General features: G+C 34.2%; 1 protein-coding gene across 2 annotated transcripts in view; it reads right to left on the reverse strand.

The window, feature by feature from the left end:
* Positions 1 to 25,902, reverse strand: part of MAN1A2 (mannosidase alpha class 1A member 2) — a 160,340-nt gene that overhangs the window by 89,321 nt on the left and 45,117 nt on the right. For both annotated transcript variants that reach the window (XM_028844502.2, NM_001261288.1), the window contains 2 exon segments: positions 23,003 to 23,083; positions 2,720 to 2,814 (listed from right to left, as the gene is read on the reverse strand). In XM_028844502.2, coding sequence (XP_028700335.1) covers positions 2,720 to 2,814; positions 23,003 to 23,083 — 176 coding nt within the window.

Raw genomic sequence — 25,902 nt, forward strand, 5'->3', positions numbered from 1 at the left:
GAAAAAGACAAAGAACTCAAGCAAGACTCAGGAATAGACAATTCACAAAAAAGCAAATCTACATGTCCAATAGATTTACGAAAAGGATGTTCAAATTCACTAGTCAGAAAATACAAACAATGAATATTTTATAGCAACCACTGTGTCAAAAATTAAAAAGAATTTATACCTGCAGACATTTAAAGACTCTCACATATTGTTGGTGGAAATGTACTACGGTCTTTCTGGAACACATTTTGGCCATATCTATTAAATTTAAAACTACATATCCCTTTGATCCAGGAATCCTACATCTGGAAATCTGTCCCACAGATAAAGAAAAAAAAAGGCACACGCTCTTTGATACAGCAATCGTATTCTTGAGAACCAATGTCCAAGAAATAAAATTCCTACTACATAAGGACATGTATAACAGGATGCTATTGTAGCAATGTTTGTGGTAGGAAAATAATGGAAACAAATACCACTGATATGAAAATTAATGAATAAATTATAGTATAACTATCCCATTTCTCACTCAGTATTCATCACAAAGATTTATTTAGATCTTTACTGAGTAACTTGGAATCATGTTTCCATGGAGTATTATTGAGTGAGAAAGAGAAGCCGAAAAGCAAGCCATTAAAGTGATAAAACAAATAAAGATTACAAAAAAAGCTCTGCTTTTATTTCTGTATGCTGTATCATATTGTAGAAGATAAATACGATAGACTATTAAGATGCGTTGGCTTTCAGTCATCAAGACTGACGGAAGGCCTATGTGTGGGAAATGCGTAGACCCCAGTCAAGAAAAAAAAAAAACTTTAAAAAACAGGTAAATAATGCTAGGTGCAGTGGTTCACACCTATCATCACAGCACTTTGGGAGGTAGGAGAATCGCTTGAGCCAGGAATTTGAGATCTGCCTAAGCAACAAAATAAGATCCCTTCTCTGCGCCGGGCGCGGTGGCTCACGCCTTTAATCCCAGCACTTTGGGAGGCCGAGACGGGCGGATCACGAGGTCAGGAGATCGAGACCATCCTGGCTAACACGGTGAAACCCCGTCTCTACTAAAAAATACAAAAAACTAGCCGGGCGAGGCGGCGGGCGCCTGTAGTCCCAGCTACTCGGGAGGCTGAGGCAGGAGAATGGCGTGAACCCGGGAGGCGGAGCTTGCAGTGAGCCGAGATCCGGCCACTGCACCCCAGCCTGGGTGACAGCGCGAGACTCCGTCTCAAAAAAAAAAAAAAAAAAAAGATCCCTTCTCTGCAAAAAATTTATTTAAAAAAATTTAAATAGGTAAATAATTACATTCATGATATAAAAACTCAAGTAAAATTATGTATTTGTTTATATACCAAATGAATTAAATTAAAATTTATCTTATAAAAAGCTCACAACATGGTCCTTGGAAACCTTTTTACTTTAATCTCAATCTTAAATTAGAAGTTCTGCAATTTAATCTTGATTTTCAAGTTCTTTTCCTCTACGTAGACAAACAAAAGAACCTCCAGTCTGTCTTCCTATCGGAATTAAGTTTTAATTATTATCTAAGTAGATAATAATGTCTGATTCTGACAATGATCCTGAAAGAAATATCACAAAATCTGTCATAAAGCTAAGGAAAGAGAACAAGTGTATACACAACATCACTTGGCCATATCCTTCCATGGAGCTTGCTCTGGAACGCCAACCAGCTTTTTCCTCACCAAGGAGGTAATCTGCACTATATATAGTGCATGAAATCAGAGATAGTAAAGTTAGATTTAATGTTCAGTATTAAATGCTGCTGACATCTCAATGTAAATCTAAACTCAATAAAGTTCTTCAATTAGAAACATTTTACTAAAATCAAGTCATTTTTTAAAATAATGTCATAGATTCACATCTCTAGAAAAATAAACGTTCCTAACTTTTATTCTAAAGGGTCTGAAGGCAAGGAGAACAACAATCAAATTTTTAGGTAATTTCCAAATTCCAACATTATGAGGAATAAATTTTACTAGGAGAAAAAATGAACAGAACAAATTTCAGTCAGCATAAATTACTTAAACGCAAGTTCAAATATGCTGACATTATTCAAATGTTAATTGTGTATCTTTACATAATTTATAAAGTTGTCCAAAGAAAACATTTCATCTATTTCTATGTAAAAAACCAATGCTTTCAATTAGAATAAAACAGATTATAAAGAATAATGCTTAAGAGTTCACTTTGAACTTCAATAGCATAGATGCTACAATAAAAACCCCGCAGTCAACATCATGAATTATGTCTTTATCTTTAATATGACATTCAGCAATAGGAAGCCCTCATTTCTAGGTATATTATTTTCTATTTTCACTTAGAAGATCAGCAGGTGGTATATAAAAAGAAAAACAGGGGGAATGTACTTTGACCCTATTCTAGCACTAAATGGAAACAAATAAGCAAATAAAAGAAACAAATACTGTATACCATACAGGTGAAGAAGAGAAATCTAGACTTAGAGAAACAAGTGGTAAAAACTGCAATGAAGTTAAGACAGTTAACCTGTTTCAAAGTAAAGGACATATTTTAAAAATCAGAAAATGTTTTAAAGAAACACATTTATGCATATACACAGAAGAAAATAAAGATTATATATAGAGAGAAAAACAATATAAGTCTTTAAAAAATGTGGTGGTGACTCATTAGAAATTTCTAAGACTAAAAAGGTCAAAATAATTCTTCCAGAAAAAGAATACCCATATAGAGTTACCTTTTCAAATTCACCATTGCCCAAGGAATCCCAGTAGGTGTGTTAAAGGCAGGAAGGAGTTTCTCAGCCAATTGCACTGCTTTAATCTTGAATATCTGAGATTTAAAACATGAATATTCATAAATGATAGCCATTAGGAGGCATTTACTTATTGCGCTCTCTCTCTCTCATAGTATACATAGCACAAGGTACTGGGTACACGGGAGCACAGGGTGGGAAAAAGCATCTCATTGGTACCATGCAGTATCTGGCAATCAGAGAATATGTTTGTAAACTGGATACTAAGGAAAGCTAACCATTCAAAGGCCTGAAACTACAACTAATTGAAAAGGAAGGACATAGTTTTGGTGTTGATAGTCTATTTTCAGCTGGCAAAAAATGTAAGAAGAAACATTAGGCTATGGATTTTTCATCCAAGGTAAACAGGTTTAGTTCAAAATATAAGCAAAAGAGGTAACTTAATTTGCATAAATGCCCTTAAGTTACTCTGAACATGTTATGTTTCAAAATTTTCCATCAAGGTTTAATCATATTATTTAAAAAAAGGAAAGAAAACATTTGAGTTCACATGCTAAGTTTACTTTGAGAGTTAAAAACGCTTCATTTGTCAGTCCCAATTGCTGCTTTTTTGATATCCAAAATTAATTGCCTAAATATCAGTGGTTTCCAAACTTTTAAAATCATAGAGATAGTAAAATTTCTACTATTTTCTTAGCATGTAGTATTATCAAGATGTATACAGTAAAATTTCTACTATTTTCTTAGTATATCCCAACAGATAAGTGTGTGTACTTAATTTTAGAGACCACTCACTTACAGATTCCAAACTGTGACTGGGTCATAATGTTCTGTTAGGAAAAGTAGCACACTCTCCTATATGCGTCAAGTCTATCCCCTCTCAAATGGTCTGCAAATTGATTGGTTACTTAAAATTCCATCTTTTTACTGCAGCTAAATACTTTTGATAAAAGTATTATTAGATTCTACTAATAATATAATAAGTAGTTGAAGATCTGGAATGAATCAAAATTTTGAGTTAAGATTATATTATAATAAAGCATACCAACATTACTGGGGATAGAAAACATTAGAGAGAAATACGTACAAGTAGATAAGGAAATATCATAGAGGTAACGTATCCCCATTACTCTCTCCTTCATGCACTCACCTGCATTCACTCTGTCCCTCATTAAGATGTTCCAAAGTTCCCTCAACAAGGCAAAAGTGCCTCAGCAGAACTTTTAATTAGATATACTCACACATCTACAGTTTACCATTTCCTTCAATACCTACTTTAACATCAAAACTCCAAAGAAAAACATTATAATTTAAAGTCAAAGTTGTAATAATGTTCTCATATCCATCTCATTAATTAGGAAAAGCAAATGTAAAATCAGTTCTCTCTTTATTAACATTTACATGCTAGTAAAGACAAGTTACCTTATATAGCAAATGATATTGCTTCTGTTTACCATGAAGACAAAGGAATCAACCTTCTTATCTAGGAACTAATATTAATACTACATATTTGTTAATCACACATTTTTGTATCACATCTTTTCTACATATAAAATTACAAGTGATAAAATGACCTACAAATATAAACTTTTTCTCAATAGAAAGCATGCTCAATTCACTCCCAGAATAAACCAATAATATATTGTCTAATTTTCAGCTAAAAATATTGTGTCATTAATAGCAATTAACATATAAACAGTTATAGTAGACAGGTCTAAAAGAAAACAACACCCTGATGTCATTGAGAAAAAATCCCTCACATAGTATGTAAATCTTAATTTATTCACAAATATATAAACTCTTTAACAATATATTTTAGACTTATCTTCCCTCTTTTCAGAAAAATATTTTGGTAGGCAACAGCAAATTAGTTTTCAGTATGCAATGCAGGCAAATAATACAAAATCCAAACAGTATCAAAAGTAAAAAATTAAGTCTCTTTTTCAGTTCTGTCCCTCAGCCACACGATTCCTTTTATAACGCAACCACCTAGTATCTTCTTTGTATTTCGTGCCAAATCAGTTTCATGGTATACGTGGTTCCTGATCATGTCAAAGAAAATCCTCATTCCCAAACCCTCACAAAAACAGAAATTCTGTTGCAATTTACACACACTCAGAGTCTCTGTCTCTCTCTAACACAGAATATCACACATTCTGAATTTGCTTCTTTAACTTATTGTTTTGTACCTTGGAGAGCTTTCCAAAGCAGCCTACAAATGGCTACCATCTCATTCTCTTTGGTGACTGCAGAATTTCCTCTTTTATGGATATACTGTAATTTATTTACTCAGTCCTCTATTAATGGACATTTGTTTCTATAGTATATGGCTATCTAAGATAAATTCCAGAAGTGAATTTGTTGTCTCAATTAGTATAAGCATTTGAAATTTTGGTAAGTTACTACCAATTTGCCCTTATACGTTTTACTAATTTACATTTCTACCAGCAATTTATGAGTGGCTCTTTCATGATATCTCCGTTAATACAAAAGTTATCAAACTGTTGACTACTACCCATCCGATGGTAGAAAAAGGATATTAACTCTCATTTCTTTTATTATGAATGTAACAGATACTCAAAACCCATTCAAATCCTCTTTCAAGCATACCTTCATGTATTGCACAGAATGGAAAATTATACATAACATTTGCCAGACTCCACTCCAGCTAAGGGGCTAGAATGACCAAGGCACTGCCAAGTATAAACAAGTATGTGACATTTAGAGGGAACAAGTGAGCACATTTGAAGCAGTGGTCACATGATGGGAGGCTGCTTGTCTTGGAAGCACTGTGGTGGAGGTATTTGATTCTTCTGTGGTAGTTCTAATATACGTTCTAGTGACTGGTCTCTAGCTTCATAGATACCATAGGGGTAATGAAGACAATAAAACTGGTACTCATCAGCTACATCCTACGCTTAAGCATTTCTCCTGGCTTCAGGGATTCAAGTGTGTAACAAAAGTATCTGATTTCCTAACTTTCCCAAAGATTGTCAGCTGTTAGTACCCTCAAATAAATCACTAGCTAAAATGGATTCTGGTTCCTGAAACTAGGACTCTTGACTGATAAAATGATGAAAGTAAATAAATTATTCGCAGGTTCAAGAGGCTCAAAAGTACTTAAAAGAAGACTTCCAAACATTTCAGTCATAGAAAAAGACTTTCATGTATTGATTGTATGTAAAATGTAAAACCTTCCAGTTATTTTTATCAGAATAAATTATAAGTAATGGAACTACACTAAAATCAGTCCTAGGTTTAGAAGAATTAGGATCAGAAGAATTGACCCTAGGTCCAGAAGAACTGGAAGAAATAAAATTTAACAGACACAATGTAGCAAGATTACGAAGAGCTTTAAAGTATAAGTAATGAAAGTCAGGCTGGGAGTGGTGGCTCACCCCTATCATCCCAGCACTTTGGGAGGCAAAGGTGGGTGGATCACTTGAGGCCTAAGGTTTGAGGCTAGCCTGGCCGATATGGTGAAACCCCATCTCTACTAAAAACACAAAAAATTAGCCAGGTGTGGTGGTGTATGCCTATAGTCCCAGCTACTCAGGAGGCTGAGGCCGGAGAATCACTTGAACCCGGGAGGTGGAGGTTGCAGTGAACCGAGATTACGCCACTGCACTCCAGCCTGGGCAACAGAGCGAGACTCTGTCTCCAAAAAAAAAAAAAAAGAAAAAGAAAAAAGTTAAGACAACAACACAATAGGTAACACAGAACCACTGTAGATTCTTGAGGAGGGAAGTGACATTAGGATCTATATATGCTTCTTATGCTTGTTTTATTTATTAGAGTACTTAAGTTACTAAGATAATATTTTTGCAGCCTATTCTCAATCAAGCAGTCAATGTGGGAGTGTTAAATAGAAGTCAACAGTTTAGAATCCTCAAGTCGTTCCCTATCTCACTCAGAGCAAAAGCCACAGTCCTTAAAAAGGGTATATACCTATATCAAAGATGTATCCCCATAACCTTCTATGGCTTCACCCCCTCCTTCATGCACTCTCCTTCATTCACTCTGTCCCTCACACACTCTACATCAGCTCCACTCACCTCTTTTGTTGTTCTCTAAGGATGCCAGTATGTTTTCATTTCATCGTCTTTTCATTTGCTAGGCCTATTAAATGTTCTTACAAAAAATATCCTCACCTGCTAATCTCCTTCAGGTCTTCACACAAATGTTACCTTTTTATGGACTCCCTAACCACCCTATTTGAAATGTAAAATCCTTTATGCCCCATCCCGCTTTATTTTTCTCCTTGGGGGCTTATTGCTAACAGTGTATGCTCCATCATGTATAATGACAGAGATATGTGCTAAGAAATGCATCATTAGGTAATTTTGTCATTGTGCAAACATCATAGGGTATACTTACACAAACCTAGATGGTAAGGCCTACCACACACCTAGGTTATATGGTACAGCCTATGACTCCTATACTACAAACCTATATAGCACATTACTTTACCGAATGTTGTAGGTAATTTTAACACAATGGTAAGTATTTGTTTACCTAAACATAGAAAAAGTACAGTAAAAATACAGAATACAAGATTAAAAATGGTATATCTGTACAGGACACTGACCATGAACAAAACCTGCAGGACTGGAAATTCTCTGGCGAGTCAGAGGATGAGTGGTGAGTGAATGTGAAGACCTAGGACATTATTGAACACTACTGTAGATTTAAACACTGTACACTTAGGCTACACTAATTTATTTTTTACAATTATCCTTCAAAATAATAAATTAACTTTGGCTTACTATAACCTTACTATATAAACTTTTTGGTTTTTTTTTTAAACTCTTTGACTCTTTTATAATAATGCTTAGCTTAAAAACACAAATATATTTTACAGCTGTACAAAAATATTTTCTTTCTTTATATCCTGATTCTATAAGCCACTTTCTATTAAAAAAATTATTTTTTTACTTTTTAAACTTTTTTGTTAAAAACTAAGACACAAACACAAACATTAGCCTAGGCCTACACAGGGTCAAGATCATTAAAATGCCCCTAGGAAATAAGAATTTTGCAGTTCCATTATAATTTCATGGAACCACCATCATATCCATTGTTGACTGAAACACAGTTATGTGGTACATGACTGTATAAGTGTATACACACACACTCTCTCACATATCTATCTTATTTATTCCCCACAGTAAAACATAAGACATGGGGTACAAGAATTTCTTTGTTTTAAATCTGTTTGTTCTCAATGCTTAAAACAGTGCATACAGCAGATGCTCAACAAGTATTGAATAAATTAAGACAAAAGGCAAAGAGATTTAAAATAAACAAATTATCTCCTCCCATTTCCATACCAACTCTACCCCCCTAATATGTGATATTAACAGGCAAGGGCTTTAAGGACTTTTTAATATGTTCTACAAAAATGTTGAGATGATGATGATGATGATGACAAACATATTAACTCATAATCCTCACAACAAGCCAGTGAGATAAGTATTAATTTTGCCCCCATTTCACAGAGTAGAAAAACTGACATAAAAGGAATAAGTAATATATTTCCCAAGGTCAGACAGGTAGTTAAGCAGTTAATCTGAATTTAAACCCAGGCAGTCCAGCTCTAGAGTCCATATTCTTGACCACGCACACACACATGCAGGTACACACACATGCATGTGCACACACATGCATACACACACTCCTACACCTTGCATTATCTAATCTTAATTTTTATAGTTAATAAATTCCTCAAAAATATTCTATTAATTGATGTGTATACCTCTTTGTCTTTTATCTTGTATCTTCCCTCTTGAATGACAGTTTGTCTAATATAAAATTCTGGGTTGGTAGCTATTTTATTTCAGCAGTTTAAAGATACTACTCTAAAATCTTCTGACATAAATTGCTACTGAGAACTCCACTGACAGCTGTCATTCTTTTTTAAGTAATCAGCCCTTTCTCTTTGGTAGCTTTTAATATTTCTTCTTTGTTCTTGATTATCTTTTCACATATTATTTGTTCCATTAAACTCATCCGAGACTTCTACCAAATCTTCTCTGAAACCTCTCAATGTACCTTCATCTCTCAACTCTTTTGCTTATTTTCCCTCTTTCACTCTCTATACTGCATTCTGGATAAATTTTTCAGTATCACCGTGAGCACGTGTACCCTTAAAGGCTAGATGGCTGTTCCTCAGGACCAAGTGGAGGTCACTGCAAAACTGAGGGTTAACACAAAGAGACAGAAACATATTCACACACACTTCCCTCTTAAAATGAAACTGCAAATAATAATTTTAAAACTCATAATGAAATCTAAGATTTTATTATACTTGCAAGCTAATAAGTCAGCCTGCCACAATTTCATAAATGTTGGCAGAAGACACAAGACTACTGGGTCAGAGTTAAAAGACTTTATTATTTATAGTAAAGTAGCAGCCAAAGCTTCAAGTTCATTCGCATTGACTGTATATGCCCCACCTCCATCCCGATTGCACTGGGATGATGCACAGGGCCCATGATGAATGCCTGCACACACAGCGGGTTACATTATAGGAGAACATTCAGCTTGTGGTATCTCTTCTATAGTAAGTGACAGTAAGCCTGTTTATCCAGGGTAAGACATTACCTCATCCCTACAAGCACAATTGTGATTATACGGGTAAAGAGCAGTCAGGGACTTGCATTCCTGGTACATCTGGCACAATGTGCAGGGAGGGATATGCTCAGGCCCCAATGTTGGATTGCTTTTCTAAGACTTCACATCAGCAAGGGGAGTCCCGTCCTATAGCAGCAGCTGGATCCATTTGGAAGTTTCTCCAATACTCGTAGAACCAGCTTTATCACCCTCAAAGATATCAGTAACTATCACCCACCCCAAAGACATCAGCACCAGCAATAACCTGCTAGCCCACTCTCATCAGAGGTCTGAGTTTCAGCTTTGGATACTCCTTCCTCTTAAAGTTTCTAAGTTTTACTAATTAAAACCTCTTCCCCATCTTATGCCAACCCTGTTTGCTTCCTGTAGGAGCCACCTCTGTGATTCCCATATTCTTTTTAATCTAGCATTTACCTAGTTAACAACTTTATACCTAATTAAACTTCACATTAAATTTTCTCTGTTCAAGTAACTAGATGGATTCTGTCTCTTAACTAGACTTTTGACAAATAAATAATCCATATATATATTTTTTTGAAATGGAGTCTCACTCCGTTGCCCAGGCTGGAATGCAATGGCGCGATCTAGGCTCACTGCAACCTCCGCCTCCCGAGTTCAAGTGATTCTCCTGCCTCAGCTTCCCAAGAAGCTGGGATTACAGGCGTCTGCCACCATGCCCAGCTAATTTTTGTATTTTTAGTAGAGACAGGGTTTCACCATGCTGGCCAGGCTGGTCTAAACTCCCAGCCTCAGGCAATCCGCCCGCCTCGGCCTCCCAGTGCTGGGATTACAGGCATGAGCCACCGCGCCCGGCCGATAATCCATATTTTATCATCTATTACAAAATATTTGCTTAGTTTAAAAAGTAGAAAAACTAAAAAATAAAGTTTAAATCATAAACACTTCCTCTATCTTGAACCAAATACTGTTAACGTTTTTGTGTATTTCCATGCCTTTTTTCTATACATAACATACAATTAAGTAGCTGGATTTTTATTCCACGTTTGGCTGCTACTGACATAAAAACACAAGTAACTTTTCCAGTTTTACAAAATTATCTATTTTACTATATCCATATCCTCTCCTTTTTATTCACTCGTCAGCCTATTCCAACATGGCTTCTGCTGCCATCATTTCACTGAAATAGATCTTACTAAGGATTGACCACACATGTGAGCAAAAGCATTTTCAGTTATTATTGATGAGTTCTTCCTTAAAATACATTCTTCCTTTGTGTTCAGTAATCCTATCATCTCCCTGCTTCCTTTGGTTTATCCTCATCTATCTGGCCTTTGATGTTGTATTTCTTGGGGCTTGATTCTAGGCCCCTTTCTCTTCCTATCCAAAATTGTCTCTCTAGACAATTTCACAATGTGCTTGATTTCAATTATCAGCTACCCAGCAACTGACTCCCAAATTTATATCTCTAGTCAATAGTTTTCCATTGAGCACCAGACCCATTACATGTCTCTACTACTTATTTTCGCTCAAATATAACAAAATCTCCTCAAACTCAAAATACCTAAAATTAACTCATGATCTCCCCCCTCTAATCTAGTATTCTTTAAGTGTTTGCTATTTAATAACTATCCATATACCATCAATCTAGCACCAAAAACAGAAACCTGAGAGACAAAATCAATTCCTTCTGTCTTATATTCCCCTCCAAATATCACCCAATCCTTTTAAATTTATATCCAAAATACCCTGAAATCATTTATATCTCTCGTCTCTACAACATCATCTTAGTACAAGTTGCCATTATTTCTTGGCAAAATACTGTAATGACTAGCTGACTGAATGGATACACACACACACACACACACACACACACACACACAAAGCTGTAACCAACTACTGGTCTATAACTTGCTTTAGTCACTGAATATATCAAGCACATTTTTCCTAGTTAAAATATATCAATTTAGGTTTATAGTTGAACATTATCCTACGGTAACAGATATATCAATTTATTCAGTCACTCTCCTGTGGATGAATATTCAGGTCTTTTTCAAATATTTTCTACTACAAACAGTACTGCAATGAAACATCCTTTTGAGTATACCCTTGTGTATGTACTCTGTTACTTCTAGATAAGAGATTCCTAGAAGTGGGTCGCTGGGTCAGAGTATTTTAAATGTTAAATATTTACTTCACACAGCCAAATTATTTTCTGAAAAGATAGTATCAATTTATATTCTAACAGTTTATCACACATTTGTTAAAATGCAAAGTATACATTTAATTACATATTATACATACAACACAGGTACATTTTATTGCATATAAGTTAACTTCAATAAGGTCTTGAAAGTCTCTACCAGGCAAAGAATGTGGAAGAGTGGGAGACTATTACAAAGAGAAAATCATGATATAGCTCTATAAACACAGGGAGATAAAACAATGTGGTCTAAATAAATAGTTTCATAATACTGTGGTTTAATATAAGTGTTAAGTCCGGAAAATCTTAGGAAATAGTAAATAGGTCCCTCAGACGATCTCTTTTACAGCTTTTGACCTCTTTAGAAAGTACTCCCTCTACTTTCTATGGAAACTGTCATTCTATCTGTCTGACAAACAAGAAACTCCATTCCATCTATTACCTTAAAGCTGCTGCAAATGCCATATAATCATGTTTCCAAGCCTCCTCTGCCACTAAAGTAGTAAGCAACACGGCCTTTGTGTTATCACTCAGGGGCATGCAAATTAGGTTGTAAGGGGAAGTTACAGACAGGAGATGGTGGGAAATTCATTTAGCCATTCAGCTAACAGGTAGTGGCAAGTTCATCTCATTTCCAAAAATTTTTAAGGACAGTATCCAGTAACAGTGGGGCCATCAGTGCAAACTGCAACGTGTATGCAGTTAATAACAAATCAGTATTGCGATGGCATTCCTGGCTACATAGAATTTAGAAAAAAAGGAGATATATAACTGTCATTATTTGCAGACAACATGACTGTGTATCTCAGAAATCAAAAGGAATCTAGTCAAAAGGAATCTAGCAAAAAAACTATACAAGTGAATATGAGCAAGGTATTTTTCTTGCTTTCTTGCAATGCTAAGATTTTCAGTACAATGCTAAATGTAAACAGTGAAAATCGAACACCTTCCTTTATTCCAGATCCTTGGGTAAAAACACTTTAATATTTTATAATTAACATACAGTTTGCTGTAGAGTTTTCGTAGGTGTCCCTTATCAGAATGAAAAATAATAATTACCTTCTAGTACAGGTTGAGTAGCCCTTATCTGTAACGCTTAGAACCAGAAATGTTTCCAATTTTGGATTTTTTTAAATTTTGAATTATTTGCATTACACCAATTTAGCATCTCTAGTCTGAAATCCTGAACACTACAACGAGCATTTCCCTTGCGCTCCATGTTGGTGTTCAAAAAGTTTAGGATTTTGGAGCATTTCAGGTTTTTGGATTGAGAATAATCACGCTGTACTAGTTTACTGAGAGATTTTCATCATGAATGGGTGTTGCATCTTGTCAAATGCTTTTACTAAATTTATTGCAATAATTACACGATTTTTCTCCTTTATTCTGTTAATTAATATGATTAATTACATTAACGGCTTTTTCAAATGTTTAACTTTGCTTTCCTAACAAAAAACGAACTTTTTCTTTATATATTATCTTTTATATTATATAAAAAGATATATAAAAGGTATCTTTTATACATCTTTTTAAATTCTTATGTATTATATATATCTTTTATATTCTTACTAGCTATGCTTTGCAAATATTAATAGTTTGCTCAGGATTCTTGCTAATGTACTCAAAAAGTATACTGGTCTGTAATTTTCTCTTGCTATATTGCCTTTCAGGCTATGATGTTAGTGCTATGCTGGCCTCTGAAGTATAGTTGCAAAATGTTCCCTATTGCTCTGTGGAAGAATGACATTTCTTTCTTATTTGATATAATTCACCAATAAGGCCATTTAACTTGGAGTTAATTTTGTGAAATAGCTTTTTATTATGAATTCAATTAATACTACAAATGGCATACTTCTTGCTTTACTTTGACTCAGTTTCAATAAGATTGTTTTAGAAAATCTGTTTTGTATATGTTATTAAATTTTGCAAAAAAAAAACCGCTTATAATATTCCATTATTATGCCTTTAATGCATGTGGAATCTGCAATGATAGCCTAATATTGGCAATACCATTTGCTCCTGCTATTGGTAATCTGTCTTCTGTTATTTCTTGATCAATTTAGCTAAAAAGATTTATCAATTCTGTGGATACTTTGAAAGAATCAACTTTGTAATATTTTCCTTGTTTTGTCTACATTATTAAGTTTTGCAAAAAAACTGCTTATAATATTCCATTATTATGCCTTTAATGTATGTGGAATCTGCAATGATGATAGCCTTTTATTGGCAATACCATTTGCTCCTCTATTGGTAATCTGTCTTCTGTTATTTCTTGATCAATTTAGCTAAAAAGGTTTATCAATTCTGTTGATACTTTGAAAGAATCAACTTTGTAATATTTTCAATTTCCTTTGTATTTGCTTACTTGATGTCTATTTATTAACATATTGCTTAATTTTCAAATATTTGAAGTTTTTCCTGATGTCTATTATTGATTTCTAATTTAATTCCATCAGATCTAAGATCGTGCTTTTTTTGTTGTTGTTTGTTTTTGAGAGACAGGATTTTGCTCTGTTGCCCCAGCTGAAGTGCAGTAGTGTGATCACAGCTAACTGCAGACTCAACCTCCCAGGCTCAAGTAATCCTTCCAACTCACCATCCTGAGTAGCTGGGACTACAGGTACATGCTACCACACTCGGCTAATTTTTGTATTTGTTGTAGAGACGAGGATTTGCCCTGTTTGCCCAGGCTGGTCTTAAACTCCTGAGCTCAAGCAATCCACCCACCTCAGCCTCCCAAAGTGCTGGGATTACAGGCATAAGCCACTGCACCTGGCCATACTGTGTACTATTTCTAATTTTTTTAATTGACTGTGTTTTATGATCCAGCATATGACTTATTTTGATAAACATACCATGTGCACTTGAAAAGAAAGTGTATTCAGCAGTTGTTGAGTAAAGTGCTCTATAAATAAATATCAATTCATTTAAAATAGTTCATAGTGTCACTCAAGACTTCTACATCATCTTTTTCTGTCTGCTTATTCTATCAATTTAAGAGAAGAATGTTGAAGGATCCAACAATCTTTGTGGAATTACCTTTTTAATAAAAAATTAAAAAAGAATCTCCTTTTAATTCTTCCATTTGTGATTCATACATTTCAAAGCTCTGTTGTTTGATGCCTACACATTTGCTTATGTTTTAATGTTGTGATTGTCTTTCTAATGAACAGAACCTTTTTTCATTATGAAAGGTCTCCTCTTGTCTCTGACAATACTTTTCATCTTGAAGTATAGTTTAATATTGATGTAGTCAGGCCGGGCGCGGTGGCTCACGCCTGTAATCCCAGCACTTTGGGAGGCCGAGGCGGGCGGATCACAAGGTCAGGAGATCGAGACCACGGTGAAACCCCGTCTCTACTAAAAATACAAAAAATTAGCCGGGCGCGGTTGTGGGCGCCTGTAGTCCCAGCTACGCGGGAGGCTGAGGCAGGAGAATGGCGTGAACCCGGGAGGCGGAGCTTGCAGTGAGCCGAGATCGCGCCACTGCACTCCAGCCTGGGCGACAGAGCGAGACTCCGTCTCAAAAAAAAAAAAAAAAAAAAAAAAAAAAATTGATGTAGTCATTTAAACCTTTCTACACTTGCTGTTTATATATTATGTATCTTTTTTCTCACCCATTTACTTTCAACCTATTAAGTGTGTCTTTTTTAGACTGTGAATAGTTTGGTCTTGCTTTTATGTCATTTTAACTATTTTTGCCTTTGACTTAGAATATTTCATTCATTAAAATTTAATGGCATTATTGATATTACTGGATATAGGTATATGATATTATTTTTTGTTTTCTGTTCGCCATTTCCATTGCTTTTTGTTGTTGTCTTCTATTCCTTCTTGTTTTTTTAATTCGAATATTTTCTAGGCAGGGCGCAGTGGCTTTCACTTGTAATCCCAGCACTTTGGGAGGCCAAGGCAGGAAGATCTCTTGAGCCCAGGAGTTCAGGACCAGCCTGGGTAACATGGAGAGACTCCATCTCTACAAAAAAATAAAATAATTAGCCAAGCATGGTGGTGTGCACCTGTGGTCCCAGGTACTCAGGAAGCTGAGATGCAAGGATCACTTAAGTCCAGGAGGTTGAAGTTGCAGTGAGCCGTGATCACACCACTGCACTCCAGTCTGTGATCACACCACTGCACTCCAGTCTGGGTGACAAGAGTGAGACTCTGTCCTCCAAAAAAAAAAAAAAATTGTAGAATTACAGTTTATTGGTGGTTAAGCTACATGTGTTTGCAACATTTTTCTTTAATGTTTGTCCTACGGATTAATTATGACCTTAACTTTTCACAGACTATTAAGAGTAATATGGTGTAACTTCATATAAAATCCCTTACAATCTTAGAGTTCCATTTCCTCCCTCCCTCTTTTATTCCATAGCTGTATTACATCCATGTATGTTATAAACCCAATATAAAACGCTATGGATTTTGCCATAAACATTCGTGTAATTTTAAAGAACTTTTGAAAAAGTAATCTCTGTGGTTTCTGATGAGTATTAAACTTTTCTCTTTGTATTTGGCTTTCAGCTGTTTGTTTAGGATCTAATTAGCTCCTTGAAATTCAGGTCTACCACCAAATATAGAAAAAATATAGTCAATATTTCTTCAACTATTTTTTACAGCTATTTGCTCTCTTCATACAAGATTCCAATTATATGTATGATGGAATACTGTCCTACAAGTTTCTGAAGCTCCATTCATTTAAATATTTAATTCTCCTTCACACTGGATAATTTACATTGATCTATCTACAAGTTCACTGACTCTTACCCTTCCAGTGACAACAGTCAACACGATGACTTTTTGTTTTAAACACTGAAGTTTTCATTCTAGAATTTCCATGTTATTTCATTTCTGATGAGATTTTCATCTATTTGGTCATTTCGGAAATATTTTCCTTTATGTCTCTGAGCATAGTTATAACAGTTGCTTTAACATCCTTGTCAACTAATGCCAGTATCTGGGTTACCTTAGAACAGGTCACCATTGATTGACTTTTGGGGAAAAAAAATGGATCCTTTTCCCTATTTTTTCATACATTGAGTAATTTTTAAACTGTATCCTGATCACTGTGATTGATAGGCTTTAGAGGAAGCTGATTGTTATATCTTCTGAGAAGTGCTCATTTTTTGTTTTAAAAAGCACTTAAATTTGTCTGAACTCAAAATCTAACAATGAATCCAAGAGCTATGACAGCCTAGTATATGTATATAACTGGAATCCCAGAAGTGGGGTATGGGGCTCTTGCAATACATAAAAAGATACTACATGTAAAGGAACAAAGAATTAAAGCAGATTTCTCATCAAACTACGCAAGCTATAAGATAATGTAGTGACATTTTTAAAGTATTGATAAGAAAAAATACAGATGGTCCCTGACTTACAATAGTTTGACTTAGGATGGTTCAACTCATGATTTTTCAACTTTACAATGGTATGAAAGCAATAAGCATTCAGTAGTAACTATACTTCAAGTGCTCAAATGGCCATTCTGTTACTCATTTTTAGTATTCAATAAATTACACAAGCTTTTCAACACTTTACTATAAAATGGGCTTTGTGTTATATGAATTGGCCCACTGTAAGCTAATGTAAGTGTTCTGAGCATGTTTAAGGTAGGCTAAGCTATGATGTTTGGTAGGTTAGATGTACTAAATGCATTTTCAACTTAGGATGTTTTCAATTTGCAATGAGTTTATCAGACATAATCCTATGATAAGTCAATGAGCATCTGTATTTTTAAAAACAATAACTGAGAATATTTTAGAAAATAATTAAAGCTATCAACCCACAGACCCCAGCAGCTCAAAGAACCCCAAGCAAAATAAATAGTCCTACTCATGCTACCGCCGCAAGACATATACACACACAAAGTAAAACTACTCAGACTCTTCATACAAAATAAAATATGAACACAAAATTTTAAAGGCAGTCAAATTTTTAAAAAGACCTATTACATATAGAGGAATAAAAAATTAAAGGAGATTTCTCATCACAAACTATGCAAGCTATAAGATAATGCAGTGACATTTATAAAGTGTTGATAGGAAAAATGTCTACCTAAATTTTATACCCAAAGAAAAACTTTCAAAAATAAAGCGGAAATAGACTTTCAGACTAATAAAAACTAAAAGAACTCACTACCAATAGACCTATACTATAAAAAATGTTAAACGAAGCTCTTACCACAGAAGAAATAAAACACCTGAAAAACCTGAAAAATCAGAAACCTGAACCTGCAAAAAGACCAACAAAACTGACTGAAATGAAGACAAACAAAAAGGCATTTCTTTTATTTTTAATAGTTCTAAATAACCGACCACCTAAGGTAAAAATGGTAGCAATGTATTATGGATTTGCAGCATAAAACTGAAATCTATAACAACAACAACACATACAAAAAGAGACAAAGAATATTGTTAGCTATAGGCTTTTTGTAGATGCCCTTTATTACCTTGAGAAAGGTCCCTTCTACTTCTGGTTTGCTGCGAGTTGTTATCATGAACAGATGTTACATGTTGTCAGATGTTTTTGCGGTATGTAATAAGATTATATGATGTTTCTCTTTAGTCTGTTGACATAGTGAATTATATTGGTTGATTTTTGAACATCAAACCAGACTTGCATTCTTAGGAAGAAACCCCACTTGGTCATGCTGTATTATCCTTTTTATATATTGCTAGATTTGATTTTGTGATATATTGTTGAGAATTTTTTGCATCTATATTCATATGAGATACTGATCTATAGTTTTATTTTAACACTTCTGTGTGTGTGTCACATAGGATTAATGCTGGCCTCATAGAATAAGCTGAAAAGTTGTTTGCTCTTCTTTTTTTTCTGGAGAAATTTACATATAATTGATATTAAATATTTGGTAGAATTGGCCAGTGAAGCAACTTGGGTTTGGAGTTTTGTTTTTTCCTTTCCAAGTTTTAAAACTATGCACTTTTTTTTATAGATACAGGTCTGATCCTTCCCCCTTCCCTCCCCACTTCACCCTCCTTTTCTTCCTTCCTCTTTCCTTCCCCCTTTCCCTTCTTCTCCCTTCTCCCTCTTTTTCTTCCCTTCCCCCTCTCCTGTTTTGTCTCCTTCTTTTGGAAAAAGAAGTCGGTTTTATTTCTCTTGGCAGAGCAATGCATGAAGGTGACTATCTCCTGACCCCATGTATCTCTTACATAAAGATGTCCTTCAAATATGTCCAGTTATCTGCCACATTTCAGTGTTAGAGAATTGGCAGTTAGCAGATGAAGCAACTCAGGACGATTCTTAAAGACATTTTTGTGGGGAGGAAGTTTTGGGTCAAGTGGAAAAGATGAGACCCAACAATGAATGTTCCATCCTTCCCGGGGAAACCTAAATCCCAAAGGTTTTATAAGGAAAGGCACCTCTCTGAGTGACGTTTGAGAGAAAGAGCCCAGACTTACTGTTTGTATGTAAGGCTGAGGTAGACAGAGGATGGGGTAAGCAATAGACTACAGACTCAAGGCAGAGGAGTGAAACACATATAGTAGAGCTGAGGGGACTGAAAGAGACTAGGGGTCCAAGTCATAAATCCCACTCCTTCCCAAGTCATGAGCAAAAGCTCTCCCTCTGGGACTAGTTTTTCCAGGAACTATCTTCACTCCAGGGCACAGAAAGAACAAACCAGGCAAAAATCTTATGGGTACAAAAGGTTCTGGACAGTTAAAGTAGCAGACCAAGAGAAATAATAAACATTTATGGATCACAGTACTTTTGAAGCCATATGCCATGATCATGGTAGAGAATAAAGCTATGACTGCAATTCCTAGGATCAGGAACCAGGCAAGGATGCCTACTCCACCCATTACTATTCAACTTTGTAGTAGAGGTCCTAGGCAATGCAGTAAGGCAAGAAAAAGAAAAGAACCACACAAATAAAACCATTCTCTGCCTCAGGAGAAGGGGTAGGAAAATAACAAAAATAAATAAATAACCATTCTCTACACAGAAAAATAAAACTCATCTCTATTTACTAATGACATGATTGTTTACAAAGTATATCCCAAAGAATTCATTAAAGTATATTTGAAAGCTACTAGAATTAATTAATGAGGTTAGAAAAATCAGAGGATAAAAAGTCAATATAAAAATCAATTGTAGAAGGCTGAGGCAGGAGAATCACTTGAACCCGGCAGGCGGAGGTTGCAGTGAGGCAAGATCACGCCATTGCTCTCCAGCCTGGACAACAAGAGCAAAACTCTGTCTCAAAAAAAAAAAAAAAAAAAGAAAAGAAAAAAAGAAAAATCAATTGCGTATTGCACAACAATGCAAATGTTATTTTTAATGCCACTGAACTGCACATTTAAAATGGTTAAAATGATAAATTTTATGTTGTGTACCTTTCAGCACTTTGTTTTTAAATGAAAGCATCACAAAGTTACCTAGAAGAAACAAAAAGTCCTGAGCCAGCTGAGAATTTAAGTCTTTATTAAAAGTTTTTTTAAAATATCAAATGTATTTATATATACTGACAATGAACAACGGGAAACTAAAATTTAAAATACAAAACTACCAAAATCATGAAATATGTATAAATTTATCAAAATACATGCAAGATCTGTATGCTAAAAACTAGAAACACCAATGGAAAAAAAATAATTAAATAGATGGAGACATATACCATATTCATGGATTGAAACACTCAATACTGTGAAGATGTCAAATCACTCAAAATTTATAATCTCAATTGAAATCCCAGATTATTTTATAGAAATCAACAAGCTGATTCTAAAATGTACACAAAAAGGAAAAGTAACTAAAAGAGCCACAACAATTTTGAAAAGGAATAAGGTTGGAGGACTCATACAACCTGATTTCAAGACTTTCTATAAAGCCCTAATAATGAACACAACGTGGTAGTACCAAAGACAGACACATAAATCAAGAGAACAAAACAGAATGTCTAGAGTAGACCCACACATACATAATCAACTGATTTTCAACAAAGGTACTATGTCAATTAATGAAAAAGTAGTCTTTTCAACATCCATACGGAAAAAAAATAGACTTCAACTTACACCTCACAGTGTATATAGAATTTAACTCAAAATCAATTATAGACTTAAGAATACAAATAAAGTAAAATATAATACTTTTGGAAGAAAACTTAAGAGAAAATCTTTGTGATGTTGGATTAGGCAAACATTTCTTAAAATACCAAATGCATGAACCATAAAAGACAAAATTAGTAAACTGTACTTTCAGATTAACAACATCCATTATTCAAAAGACACTGTTAAATCACTGAAAAGACAAGCCACAGATAGAGAAAATAATTGCAAATGTACAGATTATAAAAAACCTATGTCTAAAATATGTAAAGAACTATCACAATTTATTAATTCAAAAAAAACCAAAAATTTTTAAATAGGCAAAGGATTTGAACAGCTAATTCAAAAAATATGCGTGACAAATAAACACAGGAAAAGATGCTCAACATCACTTGTCATCAGGGAATGCAAAATAGAACAACGGTGAGATACTACTACACATCTATTAGAGTGGCTAACAATAATAAAGAGACTCACAATACAAAGTACTCGCAACAATGAGAGGCAATTTTTGGAAAAGAATCTGACAGTTTCTTCCAAAGTTAAATACACACTTAACCTTCGACTCAGTAAATCCCATTCCTATGTATTTATCCAAGATAAATAAAAATTTATTTTCCCACAGAAAACTATAGGCAAATGCTTACAGCAGGTTTATTCATAATCTCCAAAACTGTAAATAATTCCGCCGATAAATATATAAAATGCATAATGGAGTACTGTAATACAGTAAAAAGGAATAAACTACTAATACATGGATAAATCTCAAATGCATTATGCTAAGTAAAAGAAGCCAGCATTCTTAACTGTAGAGACAGAAAAGAGATCAGTAGTTATCAGGGGCTGGCAACAGGATAGGGTAATTGTAAAATGGTAAATGGAAATTTTCTAGGATACCAAAATTCTGTATCTTGATCGTGCTGGTGATTACAAGACTATGCACTGTAAAAACTCGTAAAACTATATGCTGAATTTTACTCTACATAAATAATACCTCAATAAAACTCACTAAAAATATCAATTAATTCACAATGATTTTATTCCTATAAGCCAGGTTAGAGTTTCCCAAAATATAGAACCAATGTTTCCAAAATCACCTTTAACAAGGAGTATTTGGCACAAACAACGTAGGATAATGCTCTCCACACTAAACCCAGTGAATCAGTCCTTCGGGTAGGGCTTGGAATCCTCATTTTTATAAAACACCCTATGTGATTCTAACACATACTAAAGTTTGATAACCTCTTGGCCAGAGTATAAACCAATTTTTTTCTATTTTATTAAATGTGAATTTAAATGTTCTGACTATAGAAATACAAGTTAGAGGTATAAACAAATCACACAATATAATTTGACAATAAAATTACACATTAAGATAAATGTAATCGAATATTATATATTAAATACCAGCATCTTTAAACATATTTCTTCTTAAAAAAATAGTAGTAAATAGGTCACTCTTTACACACAAAAGAACAACAATATATGAAATATAAAGATAAAAGTATATAAAGTCATAAAAATCCAGATGAAAAAGGGAATTTTTGTTTTGTAATAACACAGACATAGGAAAGGGTTTCTAAGGACCAAAATCTAGAAGCCATAACAGTGGGGAAAAAAATCCTTTAAATGATTACTTTAACGATAACAAAAAAAATTAAATAAAATATGGATAACATAGATATATATCTTTATAATACATATAACAAAAGATAAATTTTCTTAAATCTGCAAACAGCTCTTACAAATTGTCTAGATCAAAACACCAATTCTAAAATATGGGTGAAACAGCTTCTCAAAAAACAAAGAAATTACTTATAATCTCTTCCTTTAGTTTCTCTTTCTCCCTCTCTTCAACGTCATTCTTTAACCTATTTGAATAGTAAAAGGGAATTTCCTACACCCAATTCTCCATCACCTTAAGTCTCAAGTGTCTCCATGTGTTCTGTACCAAGATTTCCAGAGAGGAGAATTCAGAGTTGTTATTATTTACAGCCAAAAAACTGCATTCAATTTCCAAACAGTAAGTTTTAATTATTAATTTTTTGTCTTAGGAGGATCCATATTAATTCTTTCTGATTCATTATTTAATTTTGTCCTTATTAATTTCCCCCCTTTACTTGGACCATGGAATTAATTGCAATGGCAAAATCCTGGAGAAGGATCACTCTTGCAAAGGAGACACGGTTGTATATAAAGCTCGGATCTGTAGTTTTATTGAGATTCTCAAAATGGAAAAATTATTATTCCCAAGGAATAGTTCTGCCTGAAGCATCCAGTTCTAGACTGGTTGAATATTACCAATTTAGAAAAATGATACGCTTCTAGGGAAATTGTTCATTTTATTAAATTCCAACCCTTCCCTCCAAAACAAACAACGTGTTGCTTGATTTTGCTCACCTCCTCTCCTGATAGGTAATATGCTGCAAGTAGGCCTCCAATAAATCGAATGTTGACTTCAAACACAGACACCTCTGAATTCTGTGAAAAAATATTGAAAATATTCACAAATACGTAATGCTTTATAGTTTTCAAAACATCAATACTTCATTTGTTTTTCACAAACACCCTATGGAAAATATTTTTCTACTTTCTGCATCTTCATTTCTCATGCAACTGCAATCTCTCCTCTCATTTGTTAATGTTACTGAAACTTCTCTACTACTGTCACCACAGCTCCCTAATTGCCAAAATCAACAAGCCATTTTTTACGTACCTTACACAGTACTGTGAAATTATCAAGATATTTAATACTGTTAACTATTGCCCTTTCTCATGAAAGCCTTCATTTCTAGAATTCTGGGTCATGATTCCAGAATAGCACTCTTTACTGGTGGTCCTTTTTCTTATGTTTTAATCACTACAGTATAATTTTTACTTCTCTCTCTCCTCCTGGATTTTAAGTATTTTTCCTAGAATATATATATAATAAATTTAAAGGAGGCACCAAAAAAATGGCAGAATGATGGGATTATTCAATAATAATGTTGAGAAAATTGCCTCCTGGGTAAGAAATTAACATAAATACTAATTTCACAAATATCAAAATGAAATCTAAATTATTTAGAAATAAATGTTAAAAAAATTTAAAAAGTAGAAGTGTTACAATATATAAATTTCCTTGAGAAAGCAGGTACTTAAGCATAAAACCAACAGTTTTGATACATTGATGACAGACATGAAATTTTTCTAAAATGCAAATTACCTATAAGAAAAAGAATCATGAACAAAATTAAATGGCAAACAGATGGAAACAGCACAAATATAGCAATATTAATAACCTTACTAAATATAGTCTCTATGTTTGTATTTAGATATTGATATAGATATTGCTAGAAATATTCTAACACATGGAAAGAAAAGTAGAAGTGGCAAGAGAACATGATCAAAGAATCTACAGAAGATATACAACTAACATAAAAACATTCATAGTTAATTTTAATAAAAATTAAAAGGAAACTGTATTACTCTAAAGTCTTTCCAACATTCATAGGCAGGCACATCATCTGCTAACATATTTCTCCAGTATAGAATTTTTACAATCTAATGTAATTTTTTGATAACAAGATCGTCATTCCATCTCACCCTGAAAGCAAACTGCTTAATATTACTTCATATATTCCCAACATCTAACATACTACAGGGCACACAGTAGACATTCACTAAATATGAGGAAGGAAAAAAGGGTGGAAGAGCCTCCATCCCTCACCAGAATAGCAACAATAACATTCCAACCAGTCCTTGCTTTAATACTTACCCTCCTCCCCTACCCTCTATTCAGCATACTATAGTTAAAATGAGCCTTTTAAATCTTACATCAGTTTAGGTCACTGCTCTGTGCAAACCCTTACAATGCCTTCACATTATATTTAGAGTAAAATGACCAATAAGATCCAATATGCTCAGATCCCCTACAACCTCTGACATCTGTCATACTAATATCCCTTGGATTCATTTAACTATATGGGTCTACTTGTTGAACCCAGAATTGTTAAACTTGAGACTCCTATGTCAGTCTTTAGTTACCCTCTTATCTGGATGCTTTCCTTTCACATAACTGAATAAATCACTCTCACTTCCTACAGGTCTCTGAATAAATGTCACCTTATCAGAAATTTTTTCTGACCATCTAATATAAAATATTAATACCAATTGCCTTGCATCATTTCCCTAATTAACACATCATCATCTAACTATATAATCACATGGTAATAAAATAGTTTCATTTGTAAAATGATCTTCCTTCACTACAGAAACAAAAGGTATGAGAAATTCTAGAGGGACAGAAGGGAAAAATGGATAGAGACATTTTTGAAAGAAGTAATAACTGAGAATCTACTAAACTTGATGAAAACATAAGTCTTCAGATTGATGAAACATTATGAATCCTTTAAAGGATAACCCACACATAGATGTATGGTAATAGAATTATGGAACAACAAAGTGAAAAATAAAATATTAAAACAAGGCAAAAAATAGATTGCCTTTTTAAAATTAGACTGAAAACACACTTTGCAATAGTATAACAGAAGCAGGAAAGACAAGGGAACTGTACTTCTATTCTCACTTTTAATATCTATTAAGACAGAGCTGTACATCCACATGTCTCCCCTTGGGTCTCTTCTCAGAAGTGTCACTGTAACAGAGTTCTTCCATGACCACCCCATGTAAAATACTAATAGCAGTACCTCACCACTTACACCAATCCTACCTACTCTTCTTTATTACTCTCCACAGCACTTATCATCACCATCTGATGTACTATATAAAACTTGTTTACTGTTTTGCTCCCGACACTAGAACACAAACACAAAAAAGAGATAAAACTCGGCTTTGTTGATTACTATATCCACAGAATCTAGAACAGTGCCTATTGCATTTGATAAATGTGTGCATTTATTTATCTATTACTTACTTTGGTAGTTTAAAATACAACTTGGGATCAACTAGACAACAATGACACATAAAACAAAAGGGGGATGAGTTAAGTTAAAACATTCTAAAAACCCTTATATGCTTCAGAAGGAGGATCTTACTCTATTGCCCAGACTAGAGTACAGTAGCATGATCATGGCTCCCTGTAGCCTCAACCTCCTGGGCTCAAGCAATCCTCCCTCCTCAGCCTCCCAAGTAGCTGGGACTTATTTTCTGTAGAGTTTAGGTCTCACTATGTTGCCCAGGATGGGCTCAAGTAATCCTCCTGCCTCAGCCTCCCAAAGTGCTGGGATTACAGACATGAGCTACAATGTCTGATCTGAAATTGATTAATTTCAAATACATATATATATATTTATCTGCCT

The sequence above is a fragment of the Macaca mulatta genome, chromosome 1, assembly GCF_049350105.2.
Source record: "Macaca mulatta isolate MMU2019108-1 chromosome 1, T2T-MMU8v2.0, whole genome shotgun sequence".
In the NCBI taxonomy this organism is placed as follows: Eukaryota; Metazoa; Chordata; class Mammalia; order Primates; family Cercopithecidae; genus Macaca; species Macaca mulatta.